The sequence below is a fragment of the Hippopotamus amphibius genome, chromosome 5 (assembly GCF_030028045.1).
Source record: "Hippopotamus amphibius kiboko isolate mHipAmp2 chromosome 5, mHipAmp2.hap2, whole genome shotgun sequence".
In the NCBI taxonomy this organism is placed as follows: domain Eukaryota; kingdom Metazoa; phylum Chordata; class Mammalia; order Artiodactyla; family Hippopotamidae; genus Hippopotamus; species Hippopotamus amphibius.
Window position 1 is genome coordinate 75,838,430 of NC_080190.1, and position 24,129 is coordinate 75,862,558.

The following is a 24,129-nucleotide window of genomic DNA, read 5'->3' on the forward strand; positions in this document are numbered from 1 at the left end:
TCTCGCTTCGTCTCTAATCTCAGTTCTTTAGCATAGAAATTTGGTAAGAACCAGTAAGAGAGTGTCTTTAATAGAGCCTACACTCCACAGGGAAAGGGACTTTATATTTGCTGGTATTGAGGGTTGTTACTGTTTCTAATAATATTACTGGAATTTTTTGGCATCTTGTCTGTGTCTACATATAGAGCAATTGTTTGTATATAATGAATATTGTGCTCAGAGGGTTGTCCTCTTGGGATATACCTTTTGTTTGCAAAAGAGTTTCAGGAAACCACGGTCGTCCAGCCAGCAGACAGTCATCCGGGTATACATTAGTGTATCCTGTGTTGTTTTCTAATACAGAAGCTCATCCAAGGCAATGGAATATCCTGAATTCTTAAGATGTGAACCATGGTAGGCACTGCTTTGCTTTTAGGTTCTGGTTCTTTATGAGGACTCTGAAAAGTGTCTTGGATACTGCTTTTACTTTTTCTGCCCAGATTTTCTGAATATGGGTTAGAAAGCCACTTGCTGATCTTTAGCAGGTCTCCTCAGGCAAGAATGCATCTGCTGGTGGGAATAAGGGTCATCCCATCCTGCCAGTCCTGCTAGCATGCTACAGGTGGAGGAGGGAGTGTGAGTTTTATCCTAATCATTATACACACTCAGAAATATACCGGAAGTGGCAGCGGCCCATAGCCCTGGGATTAATCCTTTATTAACAGACATGTGAGTGCCTGCTATGTGCCAAATGCCAGGATTAGCTCTAGAGATGAAACATTAAGCAAGACTTATATGATCCCTGCCCCACAGAGCTTACCATCATGAGAGACAATCAAATAATTAGACAAATACACAATTAAGGACTGAGGCGTGCTACATGGCAGACGTGAAAGGTCAGAATACAGTAAGACCTGTGAAAGGGAGACCTCACTGGCCTGGTATCTGGTGTCTAGAGGATGCACAAATTAATTAGGAGAGAAAGTGGAAAGGGAAGAGCGTTATGGACACAGGGATGGCACATATGAAGGCCTGAGGCGGAAAGGACCGTGGCGCGTCCAAGGAACCTTGCAGAAGTAGCAGGAGCACAGAGGAGGAGAATGACATGAGTTGAGGTTGAAGAAGTGGACAGAAGCAACTCCTTCAGGATGTCACAGGATGCTTGAAGAATTTTGATCTTTATTTTAAGTGTGAAGAAGTGACGAGGTTGCCATGGGGGCAGTGGTTTGGAGAAGGTAGAGGAGAAGTAGAAAGACCAGGAAGGTAGCCCAGAAGACAGATGATGGTGACTTGGAGTAAAGTGGTAGTGGTGTAGGGGGAGGAGAGAGGACAGATGCAAACGTGATTTGGGTAAGAAATTGAAGGACTTGATATTGGATTAGCTATTGGGTTTGTTACATAACTCTCAGATGTTTTCCATGAGCAATTGGATAGATTGGAGAAGATTTCCACTGAGATAGGGAACATTTTTGTCTGCTAATTTAATTATAGAAAGTTGATATAAATCAAACACCCTATGCTAAAATACTGCTTCTTCACAAATTATCACATCTGGGGTTTGACATTATGCATCAGCCAAGAAAAATATCGTACTGCTTTGTTCACTTTGCTGTTTTGAATTCCAGTCCACCTCCCAAGGGAAGATCACTGCAGGACGACCCTACAGGCTGGCTCAGCACAGGCTTTGGGGTTCCAGCAATGTGGGAACACCATCAAGTTTTTTAAAAGTTGCACTTCCATAGGCTAGACACAATTTGCAGTCACAGAGTCCAGGAGGAAGCTCTTTTAATGTCAGCACACAATTACATTTTATGTTCCTCTGTTAAGAAGTGTTTTGTTTTGAATTGTATGGTGGTGGTCATCATGGTGACAGTGGTGGTGCTGGTGATGATGATGGGTGGTAGTGACCGTGATGGCATGGTGGTGATGGCGGTGGTGGGAGTGTTGGGAGGGGTGGTGATTGGAGGCATCAGTGCTGAGAGGAGTCTAGGCTGCAGTTTCCCACTGCCTGGGCCTGGGCCGGAAGGCAGGATTGTATTGGAGTTGGCAAAATTGTACATGCTACAAGCAGTACCTTTCAAGATCTTAAGGGGAAGGGAATTTGAGACACCTAGCTCCTGTTCCGGTTCTTCTCTTTTCATTGCTAAACTTCTCTAGCGAGGAGCTTCCGTTGCTGTTTCCTTTTCTGCCATGACCTTTATCTTTTCTGATCCAGTGGCCTTTTTATTTCTCTGCTTTCATTCTCATTATCTCTGGATGACTTTGCAATTTTTTAGCAGACTGAGCTTGGGCAGTCCTCCTGCACACCCTATTCTCCTTACCTTGGTTTCTTTTTCTGCATAATATTTAGCATCCAGTGCATCAGGGATCACTGCTTTATTTCTTTAGATTCTCTCTGCTTCTATGAGAATGAGGCAGAGACTTGCTTTATTCACTGCTTTACTCCCAACACCTGCAATAATTACTAGCATAAGTTGGTGTTTAATAAATATTTGTTTAATGCATGGATAAAATTATTTAATTGCCCTGTCTCCTATTAGGTCACACGGGCCTAATAATGCTAATCTCATGTGGTTACCATGAGGACTAGATGAAATAATATAAGTACAGTGCCTGGCATTTCAGGCATTTACCTGAATTGTTAGCTCTTTTTTTTTTTTAATCTTATTGAAGTGTAGTTGATTTACAATGTTTTGTTTAATTTCTGCTGTACAGCAGAGTGACTCAGTTAAACTAATTCTTTTTCATATTCTTTTCCATTATGGTTTATCATAGGATACTGAATATAGTTCCCTGTGCAATACAGTAGGACTGTGTTGTTTATCCAGCCTATATATGATAGTTTGCCTCTGCTAATCCCAAATTCTCAATCCTTTCCTCTCCCTCTCTCCTCCCCTTTGGCAACTACAAGTCTGTTTTCTATGTCTGTGAGTGTTTCTGTTTCCTAGATAAGTTCATTTGTGCCATATTTTAGATCCCACATAGAAGTGATATATAATATTTGTCTTTATCTAGCTTACACCACTTAGTATGATAATCTCTAGGTCCATCCATGTTGCTGCAAATGGCATTATTTCATTCTTTTTAATGGCCGAGTAATATTCCTGCTCTTCTTGACACTCTTTTTTCTTATAACTGCTCTCTCTTCACTATTTAGAGTGCTGTTCTGGTTGGCTTCTTCTCACCTTAGTGATGCATCTGTATTTCCTTCATGCTCTTCTTTCTTCTGTTCCCTAACTGGCCAGTTTCAGAAACCTGCACCATTGTCCTGAGTCAGGATGACTCAGCCTTTTATCTGTTTCAGCTTATTTACATACAAGACTTCAATTATTATAATTAAGTATAGCATTAATTATCATCATTTATAATTCTATTATGGTATTTTTTACATTTGATTATAGAATTCATGTGTTATTTTTAATACAGCTAACAGTGGTCAGAAACATTTTTCATGAACTGTCCTTTATACCCTGAATTATCCTGTGCAGTAGCTGATATTATCTTTACTTGACAGATGAGGAAACTGAGACTGAGAGGTTAACATCTTGCCCATGGGTACACACTCCTAATAAGTGGTAGATCAGGAAGTCATTCTTGGGTCTGGGTCCTTCTGTTCCTTCATCTTTGATTCATCCAGAAGGCATGTGGAGACCATGTGCCAGGCAGTATGCTAGGCTCTGGCCACACAGGGAGTGAAGAACTGATGGAGAGGCCGTGACCACTGTGAGTCACTCTTGTTATCCCAGCCCTCACTCTCCAAAGCACACTGTGGAGCGCCCCATGCTGGGGTGAGCCCGGCTCAGGTGTTTTCACTTCCCTATCTCATCCTCAGTTCAAGCTTCAAATATCTAAATCAAAACTCATGAATTGCCTCTCTTTATGCTGGCTGCTCACTCTCCCCTCTCCATTGACCTATTTTTCTTTCTCCATTGGAAAAACTACCTGTCATCTTTCTTGTCACACAGGCTCAAAACTTTGGAATAGTTTTCATTACCCCATCTCTTTCATTCCATGCTTTCAATACACACCCAAGATCTCTTGTTGTTTTTCTCCTTGAAAATGTCTCTTTCATCTGTCTCTGCCTCCACAGTTCCTCTCCACCATTCTAATATCAGCTCCTGTGCCCTCATTCCTTGATTTATGGAAAGAGCTTCAAGATTGGGTGTTAATTAGTTTTATTCTCTGCTTCAGAATCCACTAGACTGTAAGTCTTCTAAAGACCTAGAGTCTGCTCTTTGATTCTTACTTCCTCACCACTGTACCAGTCACATAGGAGATGTTCAGATGGCTATGAAATGAAAGCATATTTGATGCTTAGACCACAGTTCTTAAACTTGATCTGGAGGTTTATCTGGAGATGAGAAGTAGTTTTCATGGCAGATCATGGGAGTGTATTACATGTAGCTATTCTCTGCATCTCAATAATATATACTGTATATTTTAAACCAAGTCTTATTTCTGCTTTCTTCCGTTAATGTTTCCTGCCATGTATTTGTTTTACCATCTGCTGGCCTCAGAGCCCTGGAGAAATATATGGTTGAAAACTGTAAACCAATAAATATTCTTTCCATTAGAGAACACGACCCTTTCATGTTTCTGGTGCTACCATAACTCTATAAAAACAGAATTTGAGAATCACTTTAGGTTACAGGGAAATTATGAGCCATTCAAAACTTTAGATGTTACTAGATAAGTCAGGTTAACCCCTGTCCCCAGGAAGCTTTCTCCCATTTTTCAGGAAAGAGCTACTTTGTATTTCCTGAAGCCCTGGAGTCACTGTTTGTGGCTCAGGGAACTGACAGAGGATGGGTGTAACAGCGCTTTCCTCCTCACTTTCTTTTCTCACTTGGGCCATCTTTCTGGCTACTGGTTGGGACCTTTAGTCTCCTCTCACACTTAGGAGGGACATGGTCTCTCCTCTCACACTTAGGAGGGACATGGTCAACATCAGTGTGACGGTCAAATTCTGTTCTATCATCTCTTCACTTTTCTCATTAGAAGTAAATTGTTTGCAAAGTTAGCAGCACTCATGGACTGAAAGAACTTTTCATTCTTAAGAATATTTTGAAGAAGTTAGGCTTGTGACATTTCTAAATGTGCATTATTACTTTTAGAAATCATTCATCTCGATTACCTCCAGAAGACATATATGCTTTCTTCAGGACTCAAATCAAAGCAGAATAATAACTGTAAATAATTATATCCCAAAATAAACCTTTTTATAAATGACTTAATACTGACTAAAGCTTTTATTCGTTAAGATAGCAGGCCTTTTAATAAGGATAATAACTATAATTTAATATATTTATTATATAATAGCATGCAAACTGCTGCAGAAGAACTTGAATGTTATGTAATAGATGCTATTGGACCATAGCATTTGATGAATCATGATTTGGAGCGGAGCATCTGCCAGTAGTGGAGTTTTGTTTTTTTGTTTTTTTGTTGTTAATCTAAAAAAATTTATTCAGAGTAGATTTGCCTTAAGTCCTTTTCCTTCTGTTGGAAGCTATGATGTGGCAAAACCTAGCTTTACTGTGTTACCCAGCAACTGCTATAACATTTATTTTGTTAGGTAGGTGATAGAATGAAATTTCCAAGTTATCTTCAGTGAACAAATGATATCTTTCTGTAACAACTGTATCAGATCACATTTGAGCATAAAAATACTGAATTTGCACTGCGTACTGAGGATTCAGCAATGTAGAAAATGGGCAGAATCACTGATTTCTTGGAGCTTGCATTTCAATGTGGAAATGCAAATAAACAGCATAACTTTAGGTAGTGACAAGCACTAAGAAGAAAATCTGAAGACAGTGCGATGGAGAGTGAAGGGGAGGGATAGTTTTATTAGAGAGATCAGGAAGGACTCATTGAGGTGACATAGGAGCTGAGCTGATGCTCCATTCTGGACAGCATCAGCTTTGTGAAAGTCTGGGGGGAAGGCAGACCAGCACTATGTGTTCAAGAAACAGAAGGCCAGGGAGGCTGGAGGTTAGGGGACAAGGGTGAGAGTGACAGGAGGTGGGACAGGAAGACTGACAGAGTTCAAACACTGTCATGTGTTGCAGACCATTATAAGGAGTCTGGATTTTGTTCTTGGGGCGGTGGGACACCACTAAGGGTTTTTAACAGGGGTGTGGCCAGATCTGTAGCTGCCAACTTCAGATGTGCATTGTTGAAAGGTTTCTTTTAAATGGAAATGATTTTTCTTTGTATCTTATAGAATAGACCAGAGGGCTGCCGTGTGGCCAAAGGATGAAACTCGGCAGGACTTCAGTGAGGTAGGTGTAATTATTGCTGGCTATTTGAACATGAGTTAGCCAATCATGAAATTTATTATTCTTTTTCCTAGTACTAGGAATTTATTCTGATTAAAACTTTAAATATTTTTGCTCTAAAGTAAACTCGTTTTCCTTACAGTTCTTTGGGTACTGTTTCCCCTTTCTCTGGAGCAAATACATTTAAAACATTATTTGCAAGACTGTGTCTTGGACCCAAACCAAGTCCAGCAGTCATTTCATTACACGTCTTTCAACTTTGTTTCAGGATTGTATATCCATGGCTGTGACAGTTACATTTATAAAGTTTTCTCTTAATTTTATCTCCCCATCCCCCTGCTTTTTCTAATGCCTTTTGCAGTCTCAGATATGATCATGCTTACTATTTTTCCACAGAGCATGATATAGTTTGGTGTTTGCAGAATGGTATTGTAGTATGCTTTGACACATTGAAGCCATATTTTCCAATCCAAATGGTTTCCCACTGAACTGGACATCACAATGTTAATAATCTTGTTCTAGATTTTCTTTGAAACATATATTTAATTCTCCCGTTGGAAACCAATATAACATAATCAGGATCCCTGTTGTTATGAATGCCTTAGCTTAAGTCTTTGGTTTGGAACATTCTAATTTCTCTTGCCCTCATTGTATAATTAGGGAGCAGCGGGTGGTATATCTGATTAGGACCATGGCAAAAAGAATGAAAAGACTCCATGTTCAGATGCCAGGAAGAGAAATGACAGGTTTCAGGCAAATTGTTTGTTTATCATTTGATACCACACTCTTCCTCCTCCTCCAAAAAAAGACAGTTAATTGAACTTAGGTGATTTTCTTTTTCTTTTTTACTTAGAATTTGGGATAAATGAGTAGCCAAAGGTAAACCAGGTCCCTGATTAAACCCACTTAAATAAATCACTGAAGTTGTGGGAAATGTCCTAAAGATAACATGGAACGCTGCTTGTTATTCCTTTGTGCCTAGAGATAGCCTTCAGATTCCACAGTCTTGCCTGTAGTAAATAGAGTGCAAAAAAATTTTGAGAGAAAAGAGGCAAGAGCCTGAATCAATGAACAACAGCTGTTTGGCCCACTGGGAATAAACAAAATGCTATTTGTAAAGAAGCACTGATTTGTTTTGACATAAGTGACTGGAAAAATGAGGTGATTGTAAGAGTCAGCTTGTGATAGGTTTCAAGTATTCTGGAGAAACTGATCTGTGAGCTGAAACCCCGTGAGAATGCGAAGAGTACTTGAGCATTCTCAAATTGCAGTTGCAAAATGCTCTCTTTGAGAATCTGCTCTTCTGTGTTCCTTCTCTATATTGTATTTGCAAATTACATGAAATGTGCCAGCTCACTGCGCTGGGATTACATGGGTGCAAGAGTGCTGAATGGAGACAGGCCTCTGAAAGAGCAGTCAGCGCCATGTTGTAAACGTGCAGTGGTCCATGAAAAGGTGCTGCTGCGGATTGAGACTGGCTGTTAACAGTGTGTGCTCAAGTGGAATTGTTCCAATCAGGGGGTAAATCACAGTGCAGATCATGTTGTGACTAAGAGTTGGGGGCTGGAGGAAACCTTAGGAAAGCTTGACCAGGGGCAGCTCATGGCCCAAGGCCATGGAGGGAGGGTTGACTCATTCAGACTCATTGTTGGAGACGTCCTATAGAGTGGGAACATATTAAACTTGATCTTTCCTGGCATTTCCCAAACTTACAGAACACCAAACTCTTCTATGGACGAACCTCATAATAATGTTTCTTTAGGCAACAGAGTCTTATGGAATTCAGGTGGGAATTACTACTTAAATGTTTTTAATGCAAATAGAAAATACGTATAGAAAAGTGCACATATCGTAAGTGTACAGCAGGATGAATTCTCACAACGTGTGTAACCAGCATCAAGAAACAACGTTATTAGCATCCGAGGCACCTTATTTAGTTCCTTCCAGTCACTCTTCCCCTATAAGGGTTACTATTCTTTGGACTTAAGTAGATTTGTTTTGTCTCTTTTTGAACTTTTTATAAATGAACTGTATGTACTCTTTTGTGTCTGGTTTCATTTACTCAGTATTATGTTTGTGAGATTCATACGTGTTTGGCATGTAGTTTTAACTTTCATTCTCCTTGCTGTAACCCATTGTATGGTTGTTTCTAGTTTTTAACTCTTATGATCAGTTACTACTAATTGTAATTTCTTTAAAATGAACTATCTTTCAGTCTCTCTGTACAGGTGATTTTTTAATAGGAGTATTTCTTCCATCTCTAAGTGGAAATGTAAGGTGGAATTTGTTAACTATCTTCATTGCCTTTTGCCCCTTTTATTTATATACCACTGCCTCCAACACACAGCCTTCTAGCTCTTTAAAAAAGAACCCGCTAGTTCCATATCTGCTCTCTTCCTTCCATTCTGACTTGCAAGTCTAAAGTCAAAAAAGAGTTTCTTGAGCCTCATGAGAAGCATGGTCCACAAATATTTTCCAGATGTTTCTATGCACCCCAATGTTGTAATTGTCGATTACAACAATTTTAAGATGTTACGTATGTGCTTCACATTTTCTCCAAATTTCACATATGGTTTTTCACATCTACTTTTTAAACTTCTTAATGCCACTTGCTCTGTCACAGATAGATGGGGCTTAGCTGTATTTGATTCCAGAGCTGGTACTAGACCCGAGCTCTCCTCTATGCAGTAAGGTGATACATGATGTGACAGAGTTACCTATGAGCATCTGTCTTTGTGTGTGTTCCCAATACTTTCCCAGTGAACTGAAGAACTCACTTCTTATTTCCATTGAACGTGAGTATAGATCTGATTCCTGCAAGCCTCACTTTTCTTCTGCCAGTCTCAAGCCCCCAGTTTTTGACCTTGGGTCTCTTGATAGGACTTGCCTCTCCATTCCATGAGTTTTGGTGTCTCTGTGATGATAGTATAGAAGTTGGTTTCTGAAACACTAATTGTGTCCATTCAGCCATTGATCTGAGATTTCAGACTCTGCCTCTGAAGATTTTATTAACATCAGGGGGTTTTATTTATTGGGGTGCCTTGGCTCCCGATTGGAAAATATTCTAGACTTGAGATCTGTCAATGTCTCATCCACCTTAATCCTTGGTTTTACTCATTTCCCCATGTCCATATAATGAGTAAACAGTCAGTTGTTCAAAACATTGCATGAAGGATAAAATGAGAAAAAAAATATCATTTTCCCTCTGCACATCCTAATAGATCCCGTTACTGGTTTTAGTTTCAATTAAGAAAAATAACAGATGTGTGAAGAAAACTAATGGACCTCCCCTTCCCTGAGAAAACATGCCATGTTGGGTCCTCATACTACTTTTTTCCAACTCCCAGACTGCATATCATAAAGCATCACGTCAACTTCTTTTAGTTTTTCATTTGTAAAACTGAGGCAGGAGGTTTTGAATAGGGTTAACTCTAAGAGGGCTTTCAGTTTTAACACTCACTGGTTCCACCTTTTTTTTTTTTTTTTTTTCTTTTTTCCATTTACCCAGTGCTTGTAGAATTTACTCATAGGTTCCCATAAGGGATGGAATGAGGCAAATTGTGCCCCTTTTTGAGCGTATATATGCACATGTCTGTGTGTGTCTCCATGTGAAGGATTTGATTGTTCTTTATTACCATCCATAGTTTAGCATATAGATGCATGTTGGCATCAAGCTGTATCAGACCTCCAGATGGTACTTACTGTTTTGTTTGAGATGTGTTTCTCCCTCAAAATTGTTTTAATTTTGAGAAAATGGTCTAGCAGGAGGCTTCTTTTGCCCTTGATACTCCTGAGTTGGCTGAATGGTATTTTTTCCTGTAGGAATAGGCAGCTATATTTTTCTTTTGAAATGTAAACCCAGTCTACAGGGTTGGGCCTTAGATCAGAATTGACTGAGAATTGTTTTTTTCTTCAGTGTCTGGGGTTTTTCCCTTGTGACTGAATGTCAACTCAAGCTGGCTTTCGTAAATAACAGGATTTTATTGATTCACACACCTGAAATTTTAGGATCAGGATAGGCTCCACGCATGGCTAGATCTGGGGATTAAAGGCTTGTCATGGAGACGCCATCTCTTTCCATTTTGGCTCTGCTTTCCTATATTGTCTTTACCTTTAGGTTGACCCGTCTCTGAGGGCACATTATTCTTACAGCTAGTAATTCCAGTGTATATTAGTTTTCTATTACTGTGTAATAAATTACCAAAGCTTAGCAGCTTCAAACACCTATTTATTAGCTCACAGTTGTGTAGGTCATAAATTTGGGTAGACTCTGTTGGATTCTCTGCTCAAGGTCTCACAAAACAAATCAAGGCATTGGCTGTGATAGACTTATCTGGAGGTTCTGGAGAAGAGTCCATGTCCAAGCTCATTCAGATCATTTTCTGAATTTACTTCCTTGAGGTTGTAGGTCTGTAGACCCTGTTTCCTTGGTGATCAGTGTCTGGGGGTAGCTCTCAGCTTCTAGTGGCTGCCTTCATTCCCTCTCACATGGGCCCCTTCATCTTTGAGCCAGCAGCACCAAATCCTTCTGTGGCCCAAGTCTCTCTGTTGTATTCTGCCAGCTGGAAGAAACACTCTGCTTTTAAAAGGCTCACCTGATTGGCTCAGGCTCATGCAAGCAATCTCTGTAACCTTGGTCACCTGAGTTAGGACTGTAATTATATCTGCAAAATCTCTTCATAGCAGCATCTACATTAGTGTTTGATTGAATAACCAGGGTACAGGAATCTTGGGGGTCATCTTTAAGATTCTGCCTATCACACAGTAGAAATAGAGTCCTTTCTAGCTCCATAACGTCCCATACTTGAGTCTCATTTACCTGGCATGGGACATGTAGCCCATTCTAGGACCAATCACTCTGACCTTGGGGTTTGGAATAAGCCGATTGGCTAGAGGTAGACATATTTTCCCATTTTGGATCAGAAGATGGGTAAATGGACGCTGGACTACATAGTACTGGTCTCTGGAAGCATAATATCCAAGGTACTTTTCCTGTATACTGGACCACTGCAGGATGCCATTTGGCATTTTTTTCTGGTATGGTTTCCTGAGTTGAGATAAGGTGACCTTGCTTCGCTACCAACGTTTCTTCCTCAGCAGGAATGGTGTCCTATGATTCATTTAATTTTAGCCCACTTTTCTTGTCAGTGTCAACAAGGACATCCAGCAGCCAACATGGTCACGATGTGAACCCTGTTTCTCCTTCCCAGTTGAATGAACTGCACTGCAGAGAAACTCTGAGTTGTTTGCAGGCCTGGTTTATTTTGTCCCCTCAGGCGGAAGCAGCTATCCAACCTGGCTTCTTGTTTCCAGGGGGACCAGGTTTGTAGTCATCGCCCTCAGGGGAGTCCTTAGCATGGCATTGGCAGGAACGGTGGAAGCCGTGCCGGCAGCTGCTCAGTATTCCCCCTTGGCCGGGAATTAACTTGGAGAAACTTCAGGGGTGTTGGGCTGAGCAGAGAAGTTGCGGCAGGTCTCGCCATAGCTGACACACCTGTTTGCCTTTCACCTACCAGCCTTGCCATCTCCCACACTCTACACAGCTCTGTCCTGCTGGCCCCACTCCTTCCTCTGGCCTGGTGTCTCCATCTGCTTCCTTCTCGCACACTCTTACGTTTACTCCTCTTCATGTTATTAATTTCTTGCTCTCTCATGCAGGCTGGAAGGGACCGTGTCTAGCTCAGTAGCTCCCAGATGTCAGCCTGTGTGGTAGCTTTCATTGCCTTGTAGCTAAAATATAAGAACAACGTGGTAAGTGTTTCATAACGCCAAAGTTGACGAACAACTGTTTAATTTAGAGATTGTTCTTAAAAATTCCATTTTGTGATGAAATGATGGGGAGGTTTGTTTATCCCTCCCCATCTATCTATCTAACTATCTATCTATCTATCTATCTATCTATCTATCTATCTATCTAATCTATAGGGATCTATCTATTTTCCCACACGCTCTCACTTGGCAAAATATAAAGCTGACAGCCTTTATGATATATTCTGCTCCCCCAACCCCTGCCAAATTAAAATAAAGTATTTCTTCTGGCCCTAAGACCAAAATTTTGCCTAAAAACTGTGACTTTGGGGATATTTTTTCTAAGGAGTAATTTTTTCTTTCAGCAGTATTTATCGAGAAGCAAATCTGTACGCAGCTCTGCGTTCGGAGCTGCTGTGGGGCATGGGGGCTGCAGCAGAAGAGTGAACTTTGTCATCCCCACTCTTCAGGGATTTAGAGGGACGTGTGGTAACTCAGTATCCTAGGTTCTGGCTTTGCTAGCATGGGTATCTTTTCCCTTTTTAGGACATCGTTGTCTTTCTTAGGGCTATAAGACTCAGATTTTTAAAAATTTATTTTGTATTGAAGTATAGCTGAAAAAACTCAGATTTTTTTTTTTTTTTGGGGGGGTACACCAGGTTCAATCAACTGTTTTTATACACATATCCCCATATTCCCTCCCTTCCTTGACGCCCCGCCTCGAGTCCCCCCCACCCTCCCTGCCCCAGTCCTCTAAGGCATCTTCCATCCTCGAGTTGGACTCCCTTTGTTATACAACAACTTCCCACTGACTATTTTACAGTTGGTAGTATATATATGTCTGTGCTACTCTCTCGCTTCTTCTCAGTTTCCCCTTTACCCCCCGCCCCCTCCCATACCTCGAGTTCTCCAGTCCATTCTCTGTATCTGCTTCCTTGTTCTTGTCACTCAGTTCATCAGTACCATTTTTAGATTCCGTATATGTGAGTTAGCATACAATATTTGTCCTTCTCTTTCTGACTTACTTCACTCTGTATGACAGATTGTAGTTCTATCCACCTCATGACATATAGCTCCATCTCATCCCTTTTTATAGCTGAGTAATATTCCATTGTATATATATGCCACATCTTCTGTATCCATTCATTTGTTGATGGGCATTTAGGTTGCTTCCATGTCCTGGCTATTGTAAATAGTGCTGCAATAAACATGATGGTACAAGTTTCTTTTGGGATTATGGTTTTCTTTGGGTATATGCCCAGGAGTGGGATTACTGGATCATATGGTAGTTCTATTTGTAGTTGAAAAAACTCAGATTTTAAAGCAGGTAAAAGCTTACTTTTCTTCTCTTTTAACAAAAATACTAGTATTTGAGGAAATGGCTAATGCTTTCCAGTGTGACCTGCCATCTTTAAAGTCGTAGGTTGGTAACATTTCATATGGCAAGTGATTTTTTGATTTCCAGTGGGATGGTTATTAATTTCTAATATTCATTGGATTGTAGAAATTGAAGGGGTTAAGCTAGCCTCATCAGAAAAAAAAAAAAGTGCCCATGGGCCAAAATGATGGGATGATTTGCCCACAGATACAGAAAGAGCACATGGTAGATTTGGGGTTAAAAGTCCCTCTACTGTGTACACATCTTACTGAGTTTAGTTTTTAAGCAGAGTCATTTTCAGGGCTAAAAACACCTGGAACTTAAGTCGCCACAAAGAAGTAACAGTATGGGCAGCAACATGGACTAGATTTGTGGACTTCCGTCCAGGGGATGTAACTGATGTTCCGGAAAAAGTGATTTGTTAGGGGGTTTATCTGTCTTAATGCCTGTGCCTTTGCACAGGTTAAGTACTGGAAACTACAAAGAGCAACTATTCAAGTCCATTCCATGAGTTGAAAATGAGACATATTCTATTTGTAGAAAATCTGTGTCTTATCATCTAGAAAAGCTCAGGTTCCTGAGTTAAAATGTGAGCTTATAAAGTGGTGTTATTCTCTCCCAAACATCTTGTTTGTACTGTTTATTTAGTAAACTGAGCATAATAAGGATATCACAGAGAGGTAACACTAATACAGGACTCCCTCTTCCTAGGCTGAAGTCAAATCATCTGGCTGGGAGGACGTTTGTTTTGAGTTACTGTGTGTGGCAGTGAGATTGTCCTTGGTGAACAAAGATGTGCTGCCGTCGTCAGAGTAGGACCTGGATCTTCTTGTCAGCAGAGGACTCCTTGAAGTGAATCGAATTTCTCCACTGGGGAGTGCAGGACAGTGAGGGCTGACCATCCTGAGGAAGCTGGGATGGGCTGAGCCGAGGTGTGTCATCCTTCAGTTGGACGTGGCTGCAAAGCACACTGGGACATAAGCAACACAGCCCCCCTCCCCACCCCCAGGGGGATTAGCCAAAAGCCCAGTGTCCCTAGGGGCAGGGCGAATTTGGCCTTTCCTTATAGCCATCACCACTGGAGGAAGTCCCACTTCTTTTGGCAACAACATCCAGAGCTCAGGAGGTAACACTGCCTTGCTTTTGAGCACCCCGTACGTCATACTTCCTGACGTGGAGGTGCCCTTCCAAGGAGGGGTACCGGGGCTGGAGGCCGATGAGGGTGTCAGAAGCCTGGAGGTCAGGGAAGAGCTGTTGTTCCTGGGACAGGTAGAGCTTAACAGGCAACCAAGGCAGCATTTAGAGTGGGTCAAGGCCCTAGGGAATAGGGCAGTATTTCTCAAAGTGTGGTCCTTGGACCTCCTGCATCTAAGCAACCCTGACCCTGACCACAGAATCTGCGTCTTTCCCTACCTGGGAGGGCATATCTTTAACAAACTCCCCAATGATTCACAAGCATTTTGAAGTTTCTAAACCAGGGCAGCAGGGAGGCTTGAAATTGGATACTCAGAAGGGCCTCCCAAGTACTGCCTAAAGGGTCCAGGCAAACAAAACTAGTATACAGCGGCAGGCTTCTTAATGGTTGGCTCCTGTTCTACTCATTGTGCTAGGTACAGCTGTGAAGAATGGCGGCATGCTTCCAGCCCTTCTGGAGCTGGAAAGAGCCAATAAACAGGTGGAGAAATAAATAAAATTCCATATCATAGTGAATGTTGGGAAGGAAAAAACAAGATGCTAAAAGAGAAATTGGGGGGCCCTGTTTGGACAAGGTAATCAGAACTGGCTCAAGATTTGATGGAAGTTTGACTGTGAAGCAACTGCAACTGAATTAGACCTAGGGAGGCAGGGGCAAGGAGCAGATGGAAGGGAAGAGTGGCGTGTGTGTGTTTTGGGGGGAGCGTACACAGGAAACGTGAATGCTCAGGGAAGAACAGTGGTCAGTAGAATGGAGATGCCTGGGGACCCTGTTGTATCCTCAATTTTGAGCAGATTTCCAGTTTGATTTTGCCGTAGAGAATGTGTATACAGTTCTTGGATAGATGAAAGGATGAGAAAGGGTCACGAAACCTCTTCATAGAAATTAAAAGTAAGCTGTCCTTGCTCTGCAACTGGTGAATTATTGCAGACAAAGACATCCTAAAATAGTATTTCACCATCCAGCCTGTGTGGGTGTTCTCCGTTCCAACCCAACCAAAGTGGGACCCGGTAATTGTAGAGGAGAGCAAATGAATAGAGTTATTTTCTACAACAAGTCACATATTTTCCATTATGTAAAAGAGAAAAATTAGCTTGTAGAAAACCACACCTAGGTTTCAGGGACGTCTCTTTGGTTTCTTTGGTGACCATATGGGAGAACTGGGGAAGCAGAGCTAGTCATTGTTCTTGAGAGGATCCATCAGCCTTTGTTCAATTTTCCTGCAGATCCTAGAGACCCATTCAGGGAGACTTTGGCTGTAAACCCAGAAAAGCGCAGGCAGGCTGACCCCCAGGGATGGGCTGGGGCAGCCTCACAGGAGCAGAAGCCCCCGAGCAAGAGAAGGGCCGGATTGAGGTAGCACTAGGACCACAGGGGTTGACTGCCTGGCATTTTTCCATAGGGGCAAAGCTTATTCCTGCATGAAAGGTCACTAAGCCAGGCAAGGTTGGAGAGTGAAATAGCTGCTTACTCACTCTGTCCCCTGGCTTGTGGTGTCTTTCCTCCATCACCCTATGATGTTTGCTTTGTTTGCTTTGTTTGCTTGTGTATTAGCAAGCACATACACAAGACCGGAGCCCGGAGAGGAGGGGGCTGACCTCAGTCTCATGCTGCAGAGCCCAGAGCAGTTCTTTGTGCACTGAGAGCTGCCGGAGCCCGGGAGCCGCACGTGTACTGGTACAACTGCGGACGGCATGACCCTTGCGTGTGTGGTGCAAGTTGTTCTCCGGCCTTCTCAGGGGTTGGCTCTGTGGGGAATCAGCCCTGATGCGACAGGCTGAATGCCTCCTGTCGTCCACTGGAAGGATATGTGTGTGACCGTGGTATAGATTGCTCATAGGTAAAGCCTGCTGCCTGCCTCCCCTGTCATGGGTTCTCTGGTCATCAGGGCCCATCCCACACAGGGCGTCCAAGTCCCCACCCTCTGTTCCTGCACTGAGGTGGTCCTCAGGTAACGGGTCAGTGTGGGGTGGGGAAGGGACGTAGTTGATGACAGTTGGTGTGCAGAGTTTCCTCCATTCTGCCCTCTGGTCCTCAATTCCAGCAGTTTGTGTTTTCCATTCTACTTGGATGTCTTCCTGTCCCTTGAGACCTTCATCTTCTCTCTCCTGTTCCATTTGCCATTCTGTTCTTCCCCGTTGCTTTAAGCTTTCTCCTTTCTCGTGTCTGAGAGAGGAATAAACCAGCCATGCAAACATATCTCCAAAGTCTTGGTTCAGCTTCAGTGTGAGTACAGGTGAGGGAGGAGGAGGGAGGGGAAGACAGGTGAGAGCCATCCATGACTGCTTCTGGCCATAACTGGGTCTCAGCTTTACACCTCGCTCTGGGGGAGCGGAGAGCCCTCTGAATGTGACCTGACGAACTCCTCTGCAGTAAGACTCTTTGCTGCTGGTTTGTGTCGTGTGAACACTTCCAGGCATCCACTCTGTCAGGTTCTGTGCACAGCCTCAGTACATGGGCATGTTTGCTTTTCTCTCCTGGAAAGTTGGAAGGGAACTTACAGGTCACCTAGTCTCAGGTCCTTCCTGGACAGATACGGAGAGTGAGGCCCTGGGAGTAGAATGATGAGTCAAGAGATGCTGTGGGGTCTGACCTCCCACACGACCAGCGCTCTGCCCAGCAGCCTCCAGGGTATGGAGATGCACGTAATAACCACGGAGTCCAGTGCTTGAGTGTTTCCCCCGTGCTGGTGCTGTGCAGTGTGCTCTCCGTGCCTTCCCTTGTTTAATTCTTGGAGCAGGTGCCATTGTCACTGTCATTATTGGCTCTTTTTATGCAAGAGGAAATTAAGGCTTAGAAAAGCCAAGATTCTTGCCCAAAGTCAGCTGCATCGTGTGTAGCAGACATGGCCTCTGGTTCTGACTTAAGGCCATGTCCTCGTCTGCTTTGTAGAATATACAAGAGCACGTTGAGTTTACAAGAGGTGGCTGGTTCTGTGTCCTCCCTCTAAACGTAGAGAAGGACTGATTTTCTTTCTTTTTTTACTTTTTGTTTTCTTAAATTGTAAAATAGATATAACTTAAAATTTAATGTTTTACCTGTTTTAAAGCATACAGTTCAGTGGCATTAAGCACATTCACATTGTTGTGCAACCCTCACCAGCATCCATCTCCAGAACGTTCTCTCCCCAGCCTCAAAGTCTGTACCCGTTAAACACTAACTCTCCTTCCTGCCCCACCAGCCCCTGGCAACCACCATTCTGCTTTCCGTCTCTGTGAATTGTACTGCTCTGGCTATTTGTCCTTTTTGACTGGATTCTTTCACTTAGCATAATGTCCTCAAAGTTCATTCATGTTGTAGGGTTGTCAAAATTTTCTTCCTAAGTCTAAATAATATTGCATTTTTTGTGTATATCACATTTTATTCATCAGTTCGTCTGCTGATGGACCCTGGGGTTGCTTCCACCTCGTATTAACCTGCTCTTACTCTATTAGGGCTGCCATTAAAAAAGAAGATGCTGCAGACTCAGTGGTCGAAACATTTCTCACAGTTCTGGAGATGGGAGGTCCAAGATGAAGGTGCCGGCAAAGTTGGTTTCTCCTGAAGCCGCCTCCTTGGCTTGCAGATGGCTGCCTTCTCACTGTGTCCTCACATGGCCTTTCCTCTGTGTATGTGCATCCCTGGTGTCTCTCTCCTGTTGTGAGGGCACTGGTCATATCCGATTAGGGCCTCACCCTTATGACCTTATTTTACCTTAATTGCCTCTTAAAGGCCCTGTCTCCAAATACAGTTACACTGGGGGCTTAGGGCTTCAATATATGAATTTGAGGGAGACAATTCAGTCCATAACACATGGCTTGATTATTGTGAATAATGTCACTGTGAGCGCGGGTATACAAACATCTGTTAGAGTCACTGCTTTCAATTCTTTGGGGGCACATACCCAGCAGTGAGCTTGCTGGATCGTACAGTAGTTCTGTTTTTAGAATTACCATATTTGAGGAATGACCCATTTTTAGAAATACCTATTTGTGGAACCACCATACCGTTTGCTGTTGCAGCTGTACCATCTTATATTCTCATGGCATTATTTCTTAATTTTCAGATAATTTTGCTTTTTTAAGTGGTCACGCTGATTTCCAAGGTGCTTCAGTAGGAAGCTTGCCTGGAATCATTCTTTTGCCTCCCATATGCTTGGGTACTAAATCTTCCCAGAAATTGGTGCCCTTGTTCCTTCTGTACCTCCTATCAGTAACCTTGGGCTCTTGCTTCCACACTTAGCTTCTGGGAAAACATCCCAGAGAGGAAGAAGAAGCTGTAAAAAAAAAAAAAAAGATGGCCTGGTGTCAGGCAGATGCTTCGTCCAAGCTGTGGGCTCCTAGGCATCAGCTCCTGAGCGCAGGGAGGTTTTTGCCAGGTCTTGCCCCATCTCTGAGCGCAGCGGAGGAGGGGTCCTGAGCCTGCGAGGCACCTGCCACGTTCAAACTGGCTGAGAGACAACTGGTTTAAGACATTTCTCAAAGAGCAGCTTTTAAAACACTACTGTGGGTTCATATGTACTCCCATGAGCGGAATGAGGAGGGTATGTGTGCAGGGAGGGTTTGGGGTATGAGGAGGTGGGGGGGGTGTTTATGTGAGGATAGGTGTGAGGGTATCTGAGGAGTAGGGGTGGGCATGAGGGTGTATGTGGGGTGTATATAAAGTGGGGTGTTGGTGTGGGGGGATGGGAATAAAGGGCTGAGTGTGAGGGGTCAGAATGAGGGTGTATATGGGTGGAGGCGGGGTATTTCGGGTTGGAAGTATGTGTGGAGTAGAATGTGAAGGTCGGGGGTTTGGGCATGAGGGTGTGGAGGTTGGGGGTGAAGGTGTGTATAGGGTAAGGAGTTGGAGTATGTGTGGTAGGGTGTGAGGGTATATGTGGGGAGTGTGCCTGGAGTAGGGTGTGGCGGTTGGTTAGGAGGGGGTGTGGGGAATAGGTTGTGCGGAGGCAGGCTGTAAGTCTGTGCGTGTATGTGTGTGTGGCTCCACTCTAGGTAACCCCCCCCCCCACAAGGATCTCTGAGGCCTGCAGAGCTGCCCTGTTGCAGGGGAGCAGGGCCCGGCCAGGGACTTGGTGTGACTCACTTTCACCTGGTCAGGGGAGTGAGTTTGCCAGGCATCTGCATCACGGCAGGATACGTGCGTCAGTCTGTATGACTTTGCTCTTATTAAGAACCATGGGAGGAATTTAAAATGAGAAATGAAGACGGGGAGTGAGGAGGTTGTGCTGGGAGTTACGGATGATAAATTGCTTCTCCCTCAGTGCCTGAGTCAGACTAAGGGACCAAGGTCATCTCCCTCCATCCCTCCACTCTGTTCTTAGTAAAAGGCATCTGTAGCCGTCCCATGTGAGAAAAGTAACTTCAGAAGACACACATACACGTGCGCGCGTGCACACACACACACCCCTGCTGGCACGCACACATCCCACATGCATCCCACATGCAGATGCAGATAAGGGAGCCCCGGAGCACCTCCCAGCTGCCAGACAGCCACTGCAGCAGTAACTCTTTGTGCACTGCGGGCTGCTGCAGTCTTTGCAGGGGAGGGACGCTGGCTTTTATGAATGGTAGCTTGGGAGGGGCCTAATATCATCTGCTCCCGATGTCAGCACAATGAATGGAACACTTGGAAAGCATAAAGGCTCAAGCACCCGGGAAGCAGATACCTTCTCAGATTGGTTCTCCGGGTGCAGCGTCTCTTGCTGACGAAATCACCAGTCCCATGTGTCACAGATAATCAATATACGTTAGGATTTATATGAAGCAGAAACTGAGACTGCATCTGGAATAACGTGCCTCTGATTCTGGCACAACCAGCTCTGCCTGAAGCAGCTGAGGCCGAGCCCGCTTCCTGCCAGGCGCTGGAGGAAGGAGCTGCAGACCCGGCATTGTGTTAGGATTTAACTGAGCCAGCCTGATGTTCTGCTTTTGCTGGCAGAATTCCTTGCTGAAGCTCCAAGCTCTGGAAACTGATCTGTGCTCTGCCTTTTTGACACACCAGGAAGAAGCTGCTCAGGTGCACGGAGTCAAGGACGCAGCCCCAGTGTCCACGCAGAGTGTACCTGCCGAGGGGGCAGATGCCGCAGGTAAGAGGCTGGGCTTCGGGAGGTCCTCGTCTGTACTCTCAGGATAGTTCCACCTCTTGCTGTTTCCTCTGAACCCTGGCCCCCGTGGGAAACAGTGCCCGGTGCACTGGGGAGCTGAGAGGGTGCAGGAGGAGTTAAGATGTGCTGGAATCCAGATCTCTCTAGCTGGGGGCCCAGAGTCAGACTTCCAGAGCTGGTGTCAGGTGGAAAGCACCCGTAATAACTGGTCTTCATTTTCCTGTTTGGTCTCCTGTGACGCAAAAGTGGTATGTTTATATCACTGGATTTAGGTCATCTGTGCGGTCTTGAGACTCATGATATTTTTGAGGGGTCAAGGGAGTTTCAACATTGCTACTTCTTTTCTTCTGTTAACTGCTTGTAAGGTGATCCACCAACCCAGGGAAGGTGGAGGTGAGTGATGCAGCTCCTTTTGATCCTATATTGTCTTTTTCTGTCTCATTTTTTTTAGCATTAATTTCTGTGTTGAAAAGTCTCAAACTTGGGTCTCATTTATCTGTTAGTTTCTCTAGTTTTAATCTCGGGGATAGTAGGTTGACTAGCAAGCAGAAGGCAAGTGAATGCTCCCAGGAAGACTTTGATGGGAAAGAAATGCTAAATTTACATGAGTAGAAAGGAGAGCACAGCTTACCTTTTCTAACACCAGTGGGCCAGAGGTTAGCAGACTGGTTTCTGAATGGATGGTAGAAATAGGCCTGGGTGAGCTTGCTTCATGAGATGTCCTTTATCTCCAGGAATTGAACAAAGAGATTTACAAAGGTAATCTGTTTCAGTACCATAAGCAATAGTGCATTGAAGACGTTACTGTTTAAAACAGACCCACATGGGCTAAGTAGGCAAAACAGTCATCTCCAGTGTTTGAATAGGTATTAATAATAGTGGCTAATAATAGCTAGTAATAATAGCTACTATTATTATTGAAGACTTTCTATGATCCAGGCACTGTTCTAAGCACTTCATAGCTATAAATTTAAATACTTAAACCTGTGGAGTAATACTATTCATAGTAAGGACACTGAGGCCTAGTGTGACCCTGCTGGTAAGTGGTAAATTACTTCCCTGTGGATGCAGGTGGCCAGTTGGCTGTCCTCGTCACCTGGTGAGCCCCTCTGCTCTGTGGGACATTGTGTTTGGATGAAATGCAAGTAATATTGGGCAGGAGCCAATGTCAGGCCAATCATGGATTTGAGTCAGATTATTAGACAATGCCCTTCTTCTTCCACCAACCCCATATTCCACACCCTGTAAACAAACAACGTACAAAACACATAAAGTCCCAAGCCAAATACAAATTAACTTTTGAATTATCTGATGTTTTGTATAGTTTCACAAGTATCTGTTCAATAAAATATTTGCTGCATGTTGGATATGGAGATATATATATAGATATATATGCACATATATACATATATGTGTGTGTATGTATATATGTTTATCGTGACTTTTATGTGTATGTGTCTTATTTTTTCCAAAGGTCAATAATAGGTTTACATTTTCTCATTCTGGATGGACAGGATTTTGAACAAACTTGTGAACACATTCTTTGTAAAATAGAAACACGTACTGAGTTTATGTAGGGATCACTCCCACAAGGGAACCAACAGCGTATTCCATGTTTGGTGTGGAATGGCACAGATGCGCAAGTGGCTCCTTACAGAGGAGGCTTGTGGGCTGGATGCTGGATTTTCCGAAATGTAGGTGAATCTGAGATACTCCAGAGTCTTTCCAAGAGAGCTGATGAAAAAGAGAGGTTTCCACTCTAGGGCGGGTGTGTGTGTGTGTATGAGCGTGCGCACGTGCATGCGACCACAGTAGACAAGAACAGCTCCTGCAAGTTTTCAAAGATAAAACCCTCCTGATGTTTTTGGCCTTTGCAGAGCTTATGAATAAGGAATCTCATTTAGCTAATGACTGCATGGGAACTGATGCAGGGAAAGTGAAGAGGTCCCAGCTCCTATTTTGGACCTTGGAATACTTTATTTGGCCCATGTTTCTCTCTAATTTTATTTTTAAAAAATACCTTTGACACAACCTAGAAACCACCCACTAGATGTTTTCAGGGACCTAAGGAGTCTCTTCGTTTGGCAGGAATATTGCCAACGTGATGAGCATTTGAAAGAAGCTTTCACAGTTCAGTTTATGGGCTAGTGTGGTCTCACTGGCTTCCAAGACACACTCTTATAGGAAGGCCATGCATTTTCTAGTCCACGTATCACTCAGAAGGGAGAAATTTGTGCTCATATTAGATCAGCTGTTCTAAACGCGGGGCCTGTGAATGGATTTCTGGAGTGGTCTTTGAACACCTGGCAACCACAGTTTTGTGTGTATGCGTAAAGCCCTGATGATAGTGTGCTTGCGTAGATTAACACCGATGCTGAAGTCTATCGAAGGTTATCATAACTTAAAAAAATTTTTTTCTTAAAGTCTGGAATCTAGCCCTGGGTCTTAGATGTCTATAAATATTGGCTTAGTAATTGTTGATGTCAATATTTGGTATAACAAGGACAAAATCTAACAAGTTATTTTTTACAAGAATATCTGGGTATAATATGCCACAAAGTAACCATTCAAAGCAAACATTCAGAAATATAAGTTGCTGTGATTTAAATAGGTTTCAAACTTACTTTAGACTGGATTTAAGGCATGACTTAAAGTTGTTTAACTTTTGCAGGGGGCATCTGAAATGGTGGTCTGATCAGAGTACCGTATTCTCTATGTCTTGAGATCCAAATATTGGGTTTTAACTTGAGTTTACAGGATACAAAGATCTGTCTTCACCTAGTAAAATACGCGAGATGCTCCCTTGTTTTAAAAATCCAGTTACAAACTGCACTTGCTGCAACAGCAAATCTATGGCACCCCGAAGGAGCACTGTGTTCTGGAGAGTTTTCTTGAACCTACTTGCATATCACAATTACCAGGAAGCTTTTATAGCTGGGGATTCTCAGTCCTCATCTGTAGACAGTCTAGGGTTGAAAGTCCTGGAATCTTTATATTTCATAAATATTCTCAAGTATTGGGAGCCACTATGTAAGTGGACAGTGTCTTGAATTAAGAGAGAGAGGAGGTCAGGTTCTTTTAGCTTCTCTTTGACTCAGTTTCATCAATGGGAAGAAGCTCACAGGCCACATGGACTTATACCTTAGGGTCTGTGACCAGTTGGCTCAGTCCATTTACTTCAGGAGAAGGGGGCCCAAGCTGGAGCTAGAGATGGGCAGGATGGAGACAGGGACAGACCTGAGGGGCATAGAGGTGTTTAGAGAAAAACAACAGAGTGGTTACCAGCTGCAGGGCAGCTTCAGGACTGCACAGAGGGTAACCAACTGCCCCAGTTTCAGCACTAAAAACTCCACGTGCTGGGAAATTCTCAATTCCAGACAATCCGAGACAGCTGGTCACCCTGCCTGTAGGCTGCAAACTGAAAAACGTGAGAGGGAAACCCACACGGTGCTGAGGCTCAAAA

General features: G+C 43.3%; 1 protein-coding gene across 7 annotated transcripts in view; it reads left to right on the plus strand.

Annotated features, from left to right (window-relative positions):
- Positions 1-24,129, plus strand: part of FAM13C (family with sequence similarity 13 member C) — a 122,261-nt gene that overhangs the window by 62,198 nt on the left and 35,934 nt on the right. For all 7 annotated transcript variants that reach the window (XM_057735872.1, XM_057735871.1, XM_057735865.1 and 4 more), the window contains 2 exons: positions 6,206-6,263; positions 20,564-20,648. In XM_057735872.1, coding sequence (XP_057591855.1) covers positions 6,206-6,263; positions 20,564-20,648 — 143 coding nt within the window. The remainder of the gene's footprint in view (positions 1-6,205; positions 6,264-20,563; positions 20,649-24,129) is intronic.